The following is a 17,392-nucleotide window of genomic DNA, read 5'->3' as shown; positions in this document are numbered from 1 at the left end:
TTAATTAGAGCCAAAGCTCTTCTCCTGTGTTTGCTGGCGAGATATTGGAGAAAATTGCTTTGTCATGGTAAAAGTCCCATTTTGATGGAAAATCAGCCTCAGCTGCTCAGGTAGCACCTCACAGACTGCTGTCCCAGAAAGGAGCTTTGCAATAGAAAGTAAATTACAGTAATTGAGATTATAGTAATGCAGAGCTCTGTTTTAACCAGTGATTGACAGCACTTGGATTTGCAAGCAGTCTCTCTGAAATGTGGTTTTAACTGTGTTCAGATTTAGCATGTCTGCTGTGCAGCCTGAGTTATTCTCCCTTCACCTTTCTGTTACACATTTTGGTGGTATTTTCTTGTTGGTTCTTTAATAACTGTTTGAAAAATAAACATTTTTCTGCTTTATACAGTTCCATCAGGTGACTTTATGCTTGGGAACCAGCTTTTTTTTCTTTAAAATGCTCTGGATTTTTGTCTCCATGGCATTACCTGTGTAGGTCTGGGTATGTGCCACACCCGACTCTGAACTGTGTTTATTTGCAGGTGAGGTCTGGGCAGTGTCTCTGCAGTGATTGCCTTTCCTGTCCTTAATGTGACAGAGCTCTTGTCACTATGAGAAGGGATTCGGGCTCCATGGGTTGGTTGCAGCAGCAAATGCAAATTATGGTAAGTGGGAGAGTGGGGATTTGTAGGATTATGTTTATTTGCATTGTTTAGTTCTGGGCCTTGGCTATTAGATAACAAATAACACCTTCAGTCACACTAATCCTGATATTTTTGGCAGTTTGAAAGTATACACTCAATGCACCTGACCAGCTGCTTCTTTTGTAAAGAAGAGTTGACATTTGTACATCAGTGTGGAATCTTGGAATGATTTGGGCTGGAAGGAACCTTAAAGCTCATACTGTTCAAATCCTGCCATGAACAGGGACACCTTCCACCTTCCAGGTTGCTCAAAGCTCCATCCAACATGTCCTTTAATATTTTCAGGGATGGGAAGTCCACGAGTTCTTTTGAGACCTCTGCTTCAAAAAAAATAAATGAATTCATTTATTTCTAAGTGTCTCTGCATTTAAAATGTACTCCACCAATGGGACTCAGTGCTGTGCAGAGGCTCTTGCAGGATTTGTGATGCATTTGGTTGTTGGGCCAAATCAGTGAATAATGGTGTTTCTTGCTGTTTTTTAAAGGAAAAGGAACACTATGTCTTTCATCGTGATACACTCTAGAAACAGCATCTCTGAAAGGCACCTTGATATGAGTTTGCTTCCTCTTGAATTTAAATGAGAATGATGATATTTGATCTTCATGCTGACTCTGCATCAATACTTGCATTTTTTTTTTTTTTTTTTTTTTTTTTTTTTTTTCCAGATTCTTTTTCCTTGTTGGAGTTTTTCAGTTCTGTTGGATGTGTAATTCCAGCTATGGCAACGAGAGTAGAAATAAGTTCTCCTTTGGCGTCTTTGACGGCAGTCCCTGACCTGACTGAGCTCCGGGGCGAGGACAAGGCGCAGCGTGTGTATGTCAGCGTGCTTTCGGACGCGAGCAACAAGGCCAAGGAGGCTTCAGCATCCCTGACTCTCGAAGAGAACAAGAAGTTTGGGAGTTCCTTGAGATCCGCAACGATGCCGTCGCTGGGATCGAGGCCGAGACTTTTCCCAAAGCCCTTTTCTAAAGAGAAGCCTCCAGAGGCTTTTGGAAACGTTAAACCCCCTGTCCCAGCTTTCAGATCCAGCAGTCGGATCAGAAAGGCCACTGAGGAGACGTCATCTGTGAAGGTGTTCAGTGGAAATGTTCCTCCGTTAGTAGATCAGAAGGTGATCGAAACTGAAAATCAGGCTGACAGTGACGTGGTCACAAACATGACTTTCTACACTGGGCCCAGTGCCAACACGGTCATTCTGTTTGAGCCAGTGGGGCCAGAGCAGGCCAAGGTCAGCCTGGCCCAGGAGAAGAGGGCTCAGGACCGCAGAGGATTTGCTGCTCTGCAGACAAAGGACCTTCAGTGCAGTGTGAAGCTGGAGAAACCATCCGAGACATCCAGGAACCCTGAAGGATCTGTCCATAGGCAGATGTCGTTTTCCTCCAGTCTCAGACCTGTCTCTTGGAACTCCCTCAAAACTGGGGAAAAAAAAGATGCCCGTGAAGTTCACCCAGGGGAGAAAAACAGTGATGATGCAAATAATCTCAACAATAAAGTTGATTTCTCTATTGATGTCCAGCAAAGGGCAAAACATAGACCAGTGTCTGCTATTTTTCTGGAATCCTTACGAGATCAAAAGCATCACACTGCAGAAGCTTCTGAGGAAAAATCTCCCCCGGAGAAATCTGGGGTTAGAAAACCAAGGCCTTTGTCCATGGACCTGACAGCCAAGTTTGAACATAAAGATCTTTCTTCTTGCAAGAAGACTTGTTCATCGCATGAAAGCAAGGAAAACGTATCCATAATTACTTTTACTGATGTGGGTTGTCATGATCAGTCTGAAATGGGGCCAGAATCCGAAGAAACTGAGTTTAATAAAAGCAGTTCTTCTAAAACAAATTTGAAATGCAGTAGTCAGGACATTGGCATCCTAAACAATGGGAAATACATGTGGGAAACAAAACTTAAATCTAAAAGTGAACAAATTGAGACAAACCCAGAAACAACTACTAACTTGCACAGTTCTGAAAGGAGCCCTGAAACAACCAGTGAAAGCAAAACTAATAAAGGGGGGAAAAGGGCAGATCAGAAGGAAACGTACACGTTTCTAGGCTGTGAAAGCCCTGCAGCTTCCTCGGAAAAAGAGAATAATATCTTAAGAGGAAGTGTAAAAAAACACATTAGTTTGTTTACTTCAGAAAATCCCAGTCCCACAGTGGATACGGAGCTTCTCCCAGCAAGTGCCGAGAAGGAGAACAGGTGCGTGACCATCCAGCAGAGAATCAAGGAGCTGACAGCAGAGAACGCCGACGTTAAGGCGGGGAACCTGCGCAGGTCACCGCAGTCACGGCCGCTCTCCGCCGACCTCACAAAGCTGTAAGTTGCAGAGAAGTTCTGTTTAATCCTCTTAACTTCGTGTCGTTCAGTAAAACTTGCTCTCTCAGTCCAGTAAAATAACTGATCATTTGGCTTCCACCGAATGTAGTTCTTTCTGCTGTTGTTCTTGAGCCCCTTTCCTGCCTTTTCGTACCCGAAAAGAGAGAAAAATTAATGAAGTATGCTCTGACAACTAAAAGAAATAAATAAATCTGCTGATATTGTGGCCTTTGCATGCAGCTGTAACTGTAGATCCATGATTAACGTTTCCTGCATTTTACAATCTTGAGGTGAGCCTGTGGACTGCCAGCTCATGGACTGGGAAGAAGGCAAAAGAATGGTCCTCCTGACAGCGGTATGGGGAGTCAGGATTTCAGGCAGGCAGGAGTCTGATTTCACTGTTGGGATCAAAATAAATAAATTTAACTGAGGCATGAGATTAACATCTCTTTTCACAGAATCATTGAGGTTGGAAAAGACCTCCAAGATCATCAAGTCCAACCGTTGACTGATCACCACCTTGTCAACAAGAGGTGCTATAGTTCATTATGTATCTCTGAATTTTCTACTATAACATAGGCTGCATAACTAACAGCATTTTGGGAAGCAACAATCCTTCGATCTAGATACAATTAAACCAGCAAATACAGTAACTTTCTATGAAACAGTGATGTTTCTCCTTTAAGAAATTAAATTTGTTGGAGAATTTCTACCAGTCTGCTTTGGTGAGCAGTGAACCCGCTCACTGAGTAACTGGACTAAAGAAGTAATCCCTGTTTTTTGCTTTAGGTTTTCAAGTCCAACATCAAGCAGTGAAGCAAAGCCTGAGAAACCTGCTGAAGCCAGAACTGACCCTATCCATGAAATGCAGGAAAATCCAAAAGTAAGGAAGTGGCACAGCGACTGGGCTCCAGCTGGGATTGCACTGGGAGGGCAGTGAGTGCTGTCCTGTTCTGTGTGACTTTTAAATGGGTATTGAGAGTTTTATTGCTGACACAATCCCAGTGGGTTTACTGATGTGAGTCTGTCTTTAGGACACACCAATAAAGTACAGGAGCATCATGTTTGCTGAGCTGGTAAAGTTCATTGTGCACACTGCTAAATGTATGATTGGTATGGAGGGAGAAGGATTTTATGTACTATTCTTAAAGAATTCTAACATGTGAAACCACGCAGTGAATCACCTGTGGCTGTGGTGGGTTTGTGCTATGATTTTTCGTTATTTTCTCCAAGCAGAGCATTAGGATTGGGCATTCCTACATCCGAGTCACAGCTCCTGATTAATCACAGCCTGGACCTTGCGTGTCAGTCTCCTCAACAACAATAACTTGAGCAGTTTAGACAATAGAGTGTTCCAGGGAAAGTGATGATTTGCTGTGGAAGCTTTAGGCTCTCTTTGTTTCTAAGCAACACCTCGGTGTTTCCAAACAGACCTTCTCTGCTGACACTTCTTAGCAGAGGAGATTTAAAGTAGTTTAAGATTGTTTTGTTGTGAGTTCTCGTGACTGTGTTTTTTTCCTGTCTAAGATAGAATATATGGTAAGGAAACTATGAGCTACAGGTGCAAAGTTTCTGTAGCTTAGTGTTATTTTCAAGAAGAGCAATTTTTTTTTAAAAGGAAATCTTTCATTAATGGAAGACAAGAAAGTAGGATTTAAAAAATTCCCCTGAATTCCTAGAATAATATAGGTCAGGCTTAGAAATCTTTATAAATGTCTTCAGTGTTAATTTTCTGACATTCTTCAGCTTTTTTTAAGAGAATCTGGAGTCAACTCCAAGTTTTAAATTTTAAACTTGAAAAGAACATTGAACTCTTTGTAAGACCTCCAGTATTTGATTCCCTGTGTTGCACAGAGTAGGTGCAAGTAAGTTTTACAATAAACTTTATTGCACATCTTTGAACAAACTCTCTTAACTGTTGGATTTTCTCATTCCAGAGTAAGGAGCTGAAGGTTGCACAAGGCACAGATTTCACAGGAGCACATGTTCCTGGGAGGCCTTGGAAATCCCGGCACATTTCAAAGATAACCAATACACCTGATCAGCTGGAGAGGAAAGGAAGCTTCCTTGGGGATGCTCAGCGTTTCTCTCAGCAAAGTGAAAGTTCTGTCTTGTTCACAAGCAGTTTTGAAAAAAAATTAAACCCAGCACTTCTGGAAAAGCCCTTCATTAAAACTGTCCGAGCTACCATGTTTGAGCACAATGTGCAGAGACACAGCGTTGCTGTTGAGCACTCTGGGGCTGATGCTGCACTGAAAAGGAACCAGGAGCCTGAGGCAAAGCAAGACGTGGTGGTTTTGGGGCCCAGCAGACGATCGTGGATGGGGGAAGGGGAGGAAACTACCACTGCAAAGAAGGAGCATTACAAGCCATCTGATTCATCCAAACACACAGCAGATGTAGAGAAAAGTGGCAAACCAGCTTGTTCAAGTGAAGACAAGAAAATGATTCTCTTAGAAAAATCTTCGGTTGAGAAAAGTGAAAAACCCACTGCTAAAAATGCAGAAGAGTCTCTAATTTACCAACGAATAGAGCCCAGGTATGAAGTCTTTCAGACGTGTGGGGAAAGGGCTCTTAGTGAAGCCATCACAATGGCTCCTGAGAAAAAGGCCATGACACTCAGAGCTAGAAAATCATCTGTGAAAGAGAATAAAACTGATGAGGATGTTGGACACACGGGGCAGTCAGTGAGGGCAAGTAGTCACACTCTCTACTTGAAAGAAGATACTGTTATTTCAGAAGCTAGAGAAGTAAAAGTTCTTACAAGCAAGGCTGTGTTGAGAGAACCTAATGATTTTCTCTCCAGTGAATGCACTTTACCTGAACAGAAAAAGGACTCTGATAAAACAGAACCTGATTCACTGTTAATAGTAACTGAGAAAATACCTTATTCCACAAACAAAAGTAAAGTTTTGGGAATTAATGAGAAAGTAAACAAGCTACATTCTGAAATTAGAAGTGATAAGAGTGAAGTCTCTTCCATAGATAAACCAGAGAAGTCTAATGTGGTGAAATGCTCTTCTGAGAAAAGGAGTTTTCGGGCAGGTGGGACAGACATTTATGAATTCAGAACTAACCTGGATTGTGAAGTTGTTTCAACAAGTGTGAGTAAACACGGGGCCCAATCTTCCTCAGGGCTTTCAGGTGGACAATTTTTTAAACCTTTCACTAGCCACCATCCTAGTGCACAAGTGCAAACCATAAATAAAGAGGAATCTGGGGCCTTTGGGTTAAGGAAAAGTCTGGACTTTAATTTCAAAGAGCGAGACTTTAGCTTGGCTAGTGCAGCTCCTGAAAACAGTGAAAAACTCAGAGTAACAGATCCAGAAGAGAAAGTCAGGAGAAGCAGAAGTAGTGTTTCTGACTTGAAGATTTCTGAAAGGTGGAGGAGGAGGACCTTGCCTCAGGAGTCGGCCAAGGCAGAAGAAGTTGTGCAGCTCACTCCTGAAAATATCAAGAGGCTGAGTCGGACAGATTTATTGCAGTTGGATGAGGATTCACTTAAAAAGAGAAACAAAAATATCAAAGAAGGGCTGGAAGGGAGTGAGGCAAACCAGGCTGTTCTTGGCAGTTCTGATGATTACTTGAAACATCAGAGTTCTGTCTTCGAGCCAAAGGCAACTTTTTTTGCAGTGACTTATCAGATTCCTGGTATCAAAAAAGAGAAAAGCTTTGTTGGTGCTCCCAGTGCAAGTGAAATTAATACAGTTTCCAGTTCAAGTGGGGGAGCAGCAATTAATCTGGACCCTGTTTTTCCAGGAAGGTCCAAACCTGTATTGCAGCAACCAAATAAAAATGTGATGAGTACAACTTGTAGAGAGGACTCCCGGGAAGTACATATTAGCAAGGATTGGGTCAAGGAAGACAACAAAGATGCTGTTTTATCCAAAAACGTTGCGTTTGGCAATTTTCATATGTCTCGGAAGGATAACCAACAGCATCATGAAAAAGGTCTGGATCATTCTAAAGAGAAAATTATAGATGTTGATGCTTTCCTGTTAAAACAGAACCTGGAAAACACAGTTCAAATTGATCTCAAAAGTAGCAGAAGGAAAGTCTCCTCTTCCCATGAACCCCCATGTTCAGCACAGGTACGTAAAGACTCTGAACCAGGCCCCCAGAAAAGGAGTGAAAATAATCCTGATTTACCTGTCAGGAGGGCTGAGGATAGTTACAGATCTCAAATTCTCGATATTGATGCACTTATGGCAGAATATAAAGAAGAGTCAGCCAAGGCCAGTAAAGTTCAAGATAAGCTCTCTGAAGATCTCAGCTCATTGAGTAGGGAGAAATCAAAGAACAAAAGAAATGTGTCTGATAGGACGAGTCTTTCCTACAGCTGGAACGAGTGGAAGAGTAGATCAGATCACTCTTCTGTTAATAACAAACCAGGTGAGTGTGTAGAAGAGCAGCACAGGCCAGAGAAATTAATTCTAAATGAAAAGAGCAAAGAGAAACTGGAATTACGTAGCCCTGACTTTGATAAGCCGAAGTCCAAAGACAGAAAGTTCAGCCCTCCATACTGGGGAAGTCCCAGCATCTTCTTCTCAGAGAAGTTTGTAAATTCACCTGTGGAATTCAGTAGGAAGAAAACTTTCATCGTTGATGAGGACGAGGAAGTGAATTTAACCTCCAGGAATCAGAGTCCAAAATTCGTAATTGAGAAGGTGCAGCCTGTAAACGTAGTGGGGACAGACCAGAGTCTGGAAGCCAGTTTTGCTTCCAAGTTGTCCATAAAGGCAGATGATGGGCTTTTACAGAAGAGGTTGGTGACAAAAGAACAGTTCCTGGAGGTGTCTCCAGAGGGTGACTGGAGCAAAAACGTAGTGAGGAGCTCCACAGTGAGGAGCAAAGACAACACAAATAAGGCGACGTGTGAGGGCGACTCTTCCAGCGTGAAGATTAAAACTGATTGGAGGAGCTACACGTCTGGTTTTGGAACGGCACCCCCGGATTTGAGACGATCCTACTCGGAAAAATGCCGCCAAGGAAGAGACAGTCTGCCACTGATGCAGGAAGTGAGGGGAAGGAAGGATCTACATCAGTCCAGGCAGAGCTTCCCCCTGGAAAGTGTGGATCATGGGTGGAAACACAAGGTGTCAGCTCCGTCAGAACTGTTCTTCCATGAAGATAAAAAGGTATTTCCAAATGGTATCAAAGTGTTTCCTGTAACTGAAACTGAACTTTATTTATTAAAGCCTTTCTTGTGTCTCGTACCACTTTTCAGCACCAGCTGTGACTCTGCAGCAAGGGAGCAGGTTCATACTTTTCACTAGAGTTCATTTCCTTTCGGGTTCTGTTTTCTTGAGGAATGTGTGTTGTATTAAATGACCAGATTTTTGGTGTAAGTCTATAAATATTTATTGATGTTTCCATGGAAAGCTTGAAAAAGCTTTAAAACGTGTTTATTATATTATTAATGCTATGAACCTGGGATGTTAAATTGTTAACTCTCCAATTTTATATTTACTTGAAAAGAAGTTATTTCATTTATTTTATAAGTTATCAGCAGTGATCTTTTTGGACCTCCCTTTGTTTTTGTTTTTTTGTCTTTTTCTGAATGAAGCAAATATTATTTTGTCTGTGGAACTCCACTGCTGATAGTGACTTTGGTGAGAGGCAAGAGATTCCCTTATCACAGTGACATGTGAATGCAATCCAAAGGTTGGACATGATGAACTTTTCCAACCTTAATGATTCTATGATTAAAGCATAGGATGTTCATGGCTGTATATCTAACAGCATTCACAACTACATTTTACAGGCTTCTAGGAGAGAGTGGACCAAGCAGAGTTCAGACAAAACAGAGGGAACAGACTTTTCCTCAGTGTCTGCTCAGAGGAGCCGCCACAGTTTCTATAAGGAGAGAAGAGTGGATTTCGGGATGGTAGGTGATCTTGGAGGAGGTTTTTGGGAGGGATGAGGGAGATGCAGCTGTTTTCCTTCTTGCAAAGGCCTGTGACAGAAAGTGTGTGTGCCTGGCAGAGATGCACTTGCTGGGGAGTTGAAGTGGCAAGAGGATGCTCCTCCCTGGCATCCCACTGCTCCCTGCCAACCCTTCACACGCAAAACATCAGCCATGTAGCTTGTTCATTTTGCTTCCTAAATGAGGAATTTTCACCCTGAACTCTTAAGAACTTTCTAGAGCATTATGCTTTTTCGTTGGTTTCGCAGATATTGAAAATGACTTGATTTCAGATTTTTATTTCTGGAAAATTGTGCAGACAAACAGAACCGTGTCAGAGCCTGAGAAATGGAGGAGTTTAATTTTCTTTCTGCAGGCAACACACAGAGAAGTGTTTCTGTGAAGGATCACAGCTGACATTTTGGGTAGTCTGATGTGTCTCTAATACACATACTTTTGGGTTGAATTCCCACTTACGTTGTTGGGTGATACTCTCAGTTTCAGAAGGATGTCCTGACTTTAGCCCACAGATAAATCTGTGTTGGAAGATAGCACCCTCCATCCAGCTGTTGTCCTGAAATAACAAAACAAAGGTCTGGATGTTCCAAAAGCTACATAATAAATGAAATACCAACATTTTATGAGGGAAATAAAGGACTTGAAAAGGGGAGACCGAAGGATGTTGCCACTCTGACTGTACCAAGGTGAACCCTCCCCTGTCCTCTCTCTCTGGCAGCATATTGTGTGGTGAGGAGCTGCACTGCCCTCTGCAGAGGCCCTATTCTGTCATTACTCACTCTGTTTGCAGCCCTTTACCAGAGAGCACATGAAAAGATAAAAAAGGAGAGTGACTGAGTTCTCTTTTCTTGTAGAGAAAAAGCAAACACCCAAACCTATCAGGATTTTATAAAAAACTCTCCTAATAGGGGTTTTGGAAACAGGCTCATTTTGTTCTTCAGTTCTAGTCTTAAAACTTCATGGAAGGTATGCAAAGGCTGATGACCCCTTCTCTTTTCCATTCTTAGCGTGGGCTTCATCTCAGGAGGAGTTTGGGTTATTTACAGAATTGGCAGTTATCATTTAATCCCTAGAAGTTGTTACATGCCATCAGCTTATGGTGCAAATGTGTAAAGGTGTCGTTGGCAAGGTAGGATATGTGGGAGAGAAGTGCTGTCAGAAGGAGTGCTGGGATAACTGAACTGTTCAGGTGCTGTACTGGAATAAATATGACTGTTATTCTCCAACTTGGTTGTTAATTGGGAGGTTGCTCAGAATAATCCTTTAACTTCACCAAATGTAGCCTGAGACAGGAAAGGAAGGTGGGAAAGGAAGACTCAGCCCCAGGAAAATAGAAAATTCTTCCGTGTGTGGCATCCCCTGGAATTCAGTAGGATCTGAGTGCTTTACTCCTCTGTGTTGCTTTGGAAAGCCCCACAGGGTGTGTTTGGTGTGCAGTGCCCTGGGAGCCAAAGGTGAGCTTGGTCCTCCTGTGTGTGAAGTGTAGCGAGAAGGTGCATGGAAGGAGCTTTTACCTGCGTTTGGGAGGTGGAAAACTCACCACACTCGTGTCTTCCTAAGCTCCACACAGATATCACAGCAGATTATGTAAAACCAAACCATTTCTTGTGCACAAAGGTTATGCCTTCGTTGCATTTGGAGAAAATACAGACTTTGGGCGTGGAGTCGCTGTTTCAGCAGCACGTTCCAACACTCCCCTCTGGTGGGGAGACACATCGCGGTGCATGGGAAGTGGAAGAACACGAGGGGTCAGGAATGAGCCACGGCAGAGTCACAGTTAAATCACGTATTTCCTTGGAATTTGAACACGATCTCTGTTTCCTCTGGTGCACTTGTAAAGGAGGATTAGATGGAAACGTGACATAGTGCTGCTGTTTGGCTTGAGTGGTGTCTGGTCTGTGCAGCTGGGAAGTTATTTTTCTTGTGACAGTAAAGAAAAGTATTCTGCACTGCATATTCTTGGTCACTCAGGATATTGATATTTGTTTGAGTAAGACTGAGAGCTCAAAGTGACAAGTGTTATTGTAGAATTAATGATTCACTTTGATTCACATTTGCCACTGAAGCAGTTGATGAGCTGATAATGATATTTTTTGGTATTTGACAAACCAGTTTACATAAATATCCATTTGTTGCATTATTCCCCATTATGCCCCATAATTGCTGTATTTATGATAACAAACAACTGCTTGAATGACATTTGCCAGGACAGCTAATGAACGAGGTTCTTATGGATGAACATGGTTCGTATGGAAGCAAGGAGCAGTAGTATCATTTTACCTCTGGAGAAGTAATTTCTTTATGATGATATTCCAGGGATTCTACTGTAATTAGGTTGTTTTTCAAAACATTACAAAGGACAGCTTTGAAATCAAACCATTGCAATATATTTGACAATATGGGATTGGTGTTTCAGATTGCAAAGGATGATACTCTTGAGATTTAACACTCACCTAAATTGCATTTCTTAGCTGCTTTGAGTTAAAAAACAGAGTAATGCTTTTATAAAAATTCCTGTGTCGCTGCTAGGCTTACATCATGTCATCATCTGTGGTTTCACTATGGGTGGTACTTGTCTCTCTGTGTTTTAGCCCTTCTGCAGCACAGTGTAGATATAAAAATGAAGTTGTTTTCATGTTTGCTCTAAACAGAGTGGGAGTTTTATCTCACTGAATCAACTCCACATCTCAGACCCTGTAGCAGGCAGAGCTCCCCTGCACAGCTTGGAGCCCCAGGCTGTTGTGGAGGTCTTTTCTTTTAGAGCTGGAATGCAGGTGGAGGGATAGATGTGACCACCTGCAGCATCCAAACCCTCTCTGGTTTTTAGCTGTGGTTGGACATGGGGCTGTTCCTCACTGAGAGCTGCCCAGGAAGGCTCTGTCCCTGCAGTGTGTCAGGGACAAGCCCTGGGAGTTCAGGAGGTGTTAACAAGTATTGAATGACCTGAACTGCAGTGATCCCATCACAGCAGCGATCCCATCACAGCTGACACAGGGCTTTAACCTTCTGACGTTCAGTCACAAACCTCAATTCCTGATTGAGTCATCAAGGCTGATAGAAGTCTTGGGAACTAAAACCTGAGGAATGTGTGCTGGGACTCATCCTCCAAATACAGTAGCTGTGGTTGTGCTGGGAGGACACCTTCAGCTGGAAACAGAGCAGCTTTAGAGCAGCTGTGGGTTATAACCAAAATTGCTGCTTTGGGAAGCTAGAAAAGAGCATTCTGCTACTAGAACTGATATGGGCATGAATTATTTGGAAGTCTCTCCTCATATTATTTATTTATTTTACATTAAACTTTGAGGGGTTTTGTCCTTTGGGGAGGAAAATCTCTCTACTGGTCTCCATAGAAAGAGGCATTTATTTAAGACTGTGATGTGTGGGTGGAGGAGGGTTTGTTGAAGAAAGTCATGAGCTGACTCTTAAAATATTTTGGAAATTAACTGCAAGCGAGAGAAGATAAATATTTTATAAACATATGCAGATGAATTTATAGTTTGGCTGTCACAGTTCACCAGTTGTTTCCAGTTCTACCCATGACAAGTCTGTCTCCTGCCCACTGAAAACCAAACCACCTCTTTTTTACATTCTGTGTAGCCTCTAATATTTACTCCTTCCCAGGTGGAAATGGGATGTACTGAAACCCATCATGTGTGAGTTGCTACCCAAAAACCGACTGAGCCTGGAAGAAAATCAACATAATTTGTCAGCTCTGCAGGATCTTATAGGTGATGATTACAAAATCAGGAGTATTTTTCTCAAAGTACCAAAATTTCAAGGAAAGCAGGTTGCAGCATCCTGGAATCTGTTTTGTGTCACCTCTACCTTGTCCCTCCCAGGGAAAGGTGAGAGCTGGAGGAGTGCTGTGAGGGGACAGGCAGCTGGGACATGAGTGCTGGGAGGGGACAGGCAGTGGGGCCCTCTGTGATGGGCTCCTGGCACTTACCTTTCTTTTTCCCATAAAAAAAAGGACATAGGTAAAAAAAGCAGTGTTACAGTTCCCATTTCTGCTCTTCACAAACCACCCACAGCTGATGTCCATCAACTCCACCATTTCCTATTTGTAAACCCAGCCTGAGGAGGTGGTTAAAACTCGTCCGCCTGGGTTTTCTTCCTTTTTTGGCAGTTTTCATTTGCTGGGAACATTCCAGGGGTGTATAAAAAGCCACTTTGTTGTGTCTGTTTCTTCTTGTTCACAAAAGACATTTTTATGTTAAAGGAACATAAAACCAGGAGCTTTTCTTGCACGTGTGGGTTTTTCTTGTACATCACCGAAAAACAAGGTCAGCGAACGGCCCCAGTGGCATTAAGAGTGTTTCATAACCAACCCTGCAAACCAAGGGGGTTTAGAGCTTCTCTTTCCTTCTGAAGGGCTTTTTACTGCAAAACCCAAAGTCCTGTCACTAATTCTAGCCTAACCCATTCCGGATTATGGGGATGGGAGCACTGGGAGCACTCAGATGCTCGATAATAAGTGGGTGAGTCACGTGCTGCCGGTGGCTCAGCGGCTGCTTCTGAGTAGCCCCAGAGTGTGTTAAAGGCGCCGAGCCCGCGGTGACGTGGGGCCCACAGACACACACGGTACATTATTCATGTTGCTTTTAATTGCTCCAGTCTGCTTTTAAGTTGTGCTGGAGGCGGGGAGAGCAGGGAGGCTGCCTGGAGCGGGGATGGCTTTGCGTTAACTCGGCGCTCTGAAAATGGAGTATTATTACTGTCCCCGGCTGCTGAAGTTCCTGCAGTACCTGTGGGTAAGTGTGCTCTTAATGTCACTCTGCTTCCTGAGCTGGGTGTTCCCAGAAATCCTGGGAATGTTCATATGTGGGGAAGGATTTACTTGGCAGTTCCTTTCTGAGTAGTAACATGAAACTTGGTATTTATTTGAGTAAGAAGGGCTTTTTTATCTTTAATACTCATTTCAAACTTCAGACTACTCGAATGTGCCTCAGATAACCCTCTTGGGAGTCAAAATTTCTTCCTTGTTAATCCCTATCCATGGGAATTGTAGTTTAGCTTGCTGTATATTAGGAATGTTCTTCCCTCATAGTGTCGAAGGTCTCTCTGGCCTCCAGGGCTGCTACCCTAGGACTGTCCTGCCCTGCTGCTGCCTCCAGCCACTGCCTGCTATTCCAGTAAAAGGGCCTGTGCTCTTGGCTTTAGGAGGGTGTAATTGTACAATTCCTTCCTCCTTTTTAATTTGACTGTTCATAGGTTTTGATGTCTCGGTGATCACTTCCTCTTCAAACTCTCCTCAGGGCTCTCTGTCATGAAAAGCTCTTTTTAACAGGCTGCTCTGACAGTGCTGCCCTGCCAGCTCTGCACAGTGACTGCTGTGTGTCTGAAATTTTCACATTTATAAAACATAAATTGGATTTGTAAAGCCTTTCTGAATAGGTACTATATTGCTTTGAGCTAATTAGTTAATATTTTAATTTCTCCTGTACTAATCAAAGATCAGTTTCCATTTGTTTGTTGTAGCTTGCGATTAATCTCAACTTTTTCAGCTGTAAATTCAGCGTGTAATCAGGACTGACACCAAACCTTTTCATGTCAGCTGTTTGCTGTTGCATTTTGAAAATCTGGTAAGAGATTCCTTCCCTCACATCGAGTTTTACAGTCCTTGTCTGTATGTGCTTTGATCAGGTGTGAGGTGAGATTGCCTACTGCAAATTTCTTGCTGCTGGGAGAGGATAGTGAAGAACCTCCTGTTGGAGACTGTAGTAGTGTAAAGCATAGAAGTGTTTGGACATGGTTTTTTTTTTTGAGCAGCTAGATTTTAGGAGATGAGCTTTCTTTAAATTGCATACTAAACAATTAGTCATTAGTGTGATGAGGGGGTGGATGTTCATCGTGCTTTGCCAGTGTGAGAAGTCTGAAAGGGCTCTCTCCCTGCTCTTGCTTTTACATGTGATTTCCCGTAAGGCCAGGGAAAAAACCCAAATCAACCCAAACTTTGGATCAGTCCAGAAGGTCCCTGGGATGGTGGGATCTAATATTGTGCATTTCTAGTCTGTAACAGAACAGGTATGTTGTATTTTCTGGGTGTATATTCCCATTTTAGAGGCCTCGAAGTATTCCTTAGGGGCTTTCATTCATTCACACTCTCCTGATACGTTGCAAGAAAATACTGGAAGGGAAGTTGTGATATTCATGTTATTAAAAAAGAAATTTAAGGGACAAGCACAGTTGTAGCTTCTGTCACTTTCTGTGCTGCTGTTGCAGCTGAAGGAGATATTTATCAGTTCTCTCTACTTACAACCGAGAGTAACCAGAGATGTTGGGGTTGGTTGTCAAGGGTTATTTAATCTGTCTTGGGGAGCTAAGATGCTTTATTCATTAGGCAGACGTACCTGGAGAAGCTGTAACTCTTAATTAAAAAATATTTTAATGATAATCTATTTTTAAAGCTGCTTGAGCTACTGGTAGGTTGCATCTTCTCTGCTGTGTATTTGTTTTACTCCTGCAGTGCTGGGGTTGTTGGACATCACTGGACCCACTCAGTGCCAGCTCTCTGCTCATTCTTTGCTGATTCCTCTTCTAATCTTGAAACAGGATGTGTCTTATTGTGACAAATAGTATTTCCTGAGCACAGCAGAGTTTGTGGTCTGCCCAAGTCCGTTTGAAATGGTGACTGGCCACCAAGAAGTCTGTGCCCTGGGTTCTCTGGGTGAGTGACAGCTCTTGAGTTTCTGAGAAGTGTCTTTGTGTCCAGCAAAATGTTTTGTTCCACGGGTTGTATTAGATGTCCAGTAACTGAACCTTGAGCTCCCTTTTCAGTTTGAGTGTAATAATGAGAAGAGGAGCAAGTTTATCAAACCTGGATCATTTGCACTCCTAACAAGGTGTCCTGCAAGGCCTGGAAATAAGGTTCCTTCTTGGCTGGTGTTTTTTGTAGCCCAGTGCATCACACTGAAACAGGAATTACTGAGGGTCAGGTGCCTTGGGAGATCTGGAGACTGGACTTCTGATGGCAGAAGATGGACTAAGGAGAGCTAGTGTTGCTGCAGCTGTGCCAAGTAGCAAAAAGCCAGAGCAGTAAGAGACAAAAGCCAAGAGTGCAGGTGGACCTTGGGGATTGCAGCATAAGCTTTTAGGAGCCTCTAGGAGAGCTCTTTGAGAATCATAGAATCATAATCATAGAATGGTTTGGGTTAGAAGGGACCTTAAAGCCCATCCCATGTCCCCCCCCGGCCTTGGGAAGGGACACCTTCCACTATCCCAGGTTGCTCCAAGCCCCATCCCACCTGGCCTTGAACACTTCCAGGGATGGGACAGCCACAGCTTCTCTGGGCAACCTGTGCCAGGGCCTCCCCACCCTCACAGGGAAGAATTTCTTTCTACTCCAGGGTCACTCCAGGCCCTTGTCTCTCTCCATCTTCCTTGCAGGCTCCCTTCAGGTACTGGAAGCTCTGTGTTCCACATCATCACTTCCTTCTTTGCTCTACCATGTCCTTCCTGCTGCTATCTTTTCATCATTTCTAATTGATTAATTATTGTAATTATATATTTCAGCACCAGTCTTGCAGTGACCACGTGTTGTTGTTTATTATATTCAAGTATTTTCCAGGGAGCATGGGATATCCATCATCTCTTTTTCAGCTGGTGAGGAGCTTTGCTGCAGCTGATACAAGACATCTTTAGGTCTGACTTGCACAATAAGTCCTTTAAGTGCAGCTCAATGGTCTTGTCCAGCTGCTTGCATCAGTCACACCATCAGACTGGTTGTGCCGGGTGTGCAGCCACAGCACTGGGGTTTCCTGTTCCGGTGCCCTTTGACCAATAACCAACTCTTTTGGCTTCCTTGTGGACACAGCCGCTAGTGGAGTGCTCTTGGTTGATTCTGTTCCTGCCCTTGGCCATCTCAGTCGCCACCAGCTCTTGCTCTGCCCTAGGGCATTTTGTGGGATGGAACTCCACCCCCTCCCTGGGCAGCCCCTTCTAATGCCTGGCAAAGGGACAGTTTCATTAATTCAGCTGAGTGCGACAGGAAAAGCACTTAGGGGAGGTAAGTGGCTGAAGATGCCTTGAGAACATGAAACTGTTATGGTCCAAGAGTGACCTTGGCTCCATTTTAACAAGGTGAAGGTGTGAAAAGCCTGTGGGAGACCAGTTAGGAGCAGAAAAACTGTCCTCAGTCCTGTAAGTCTGTGTTACATGTACATGATCTGTGACACACAGTTGATGTGACAGTGGGCTCTGGATTCATTGCTCAGTTTTGGTCTTCTGGTATGGGGTGGTGCTGGGTCTCCTCACCATGCTGGTACCATTCTTGATGAGTTATTTTTTCTCAGTCTGGCACTTGTCTTTGTTCAAACAGAAAGAAATGCTGCATCCTGAAAGCACTCAAAGAAAATTGCACGTTTTAAATAAAATGTTACCCTGCAGCACTGCGAGGGTTTAAAAAGACCTTATTCTTTATTGGCAGTCATTAAAGAAAAATTACAAAATCAAAAGAAAATGGTA

The 17,392-nt window shown here is 43.2% G+C and overlaps 1 protein-coding gene across 4 annotated transcripts in view; it reads left to right on the top strand.

The window, feature by feature from the left end:
* The window catches only part of KIAA1671 (KIAA1671 ortholog), a 69,968-nt gene that overhangs the window by 21,175 nt on the left and 31,401 nt on the right, over positions 1–17,392 (top strand). For 3 of the 4 annotated variants that reach the window (XM_064674869.1, XM_064674870.1, XM_064674871.1), the window contains exons 2-6: positions 531–653; positions 1,359–3,006; positions 3,796–3,889; positions 4,944–8,144; positions 8,771–8,893. In XM_064674869.1, the coding sequence (XP_064530939.1) occupies positions 1,412–3,006; positions 3,796–3,889; positions 4,944–8,144; positions 8,771–8,893 (5,013 nt within the window). In that variant the 5' untranslated portion in view covers positions 531–653; positions 1,359–1,411. Of the gene's footprint in view, positions 1–530; positions 654–1,358; positions 3,007–3,795; positions 3,890–4,943; positions 8,145–8,770; positions 8,894–13,549; positions 13,681–17,392 lie in introns of those variants that run through there. The other variant, XM_064674874.1, reaches the window with a different exon arrangement.

This window comes from Pseudopipra pipra, chromosome 18 (assembly GCF_036250125.1).
Source record: "Pseudopipra pipra isolate bDixPip1 chromosome 18, bDixPip1.hap1, whole genome shotgun sequence".
Taxonomy (NCBI): Eukaryota; Metazoa; Chordata; class Aves; order Passeriformes; family Pipridae; genus Pseudopipra; species Pseudopipra pipra.
Note: the sequence above shows the minus strand (reverse complement) of the source record. Positions and strands in the feature narration are given on the sequence as shown.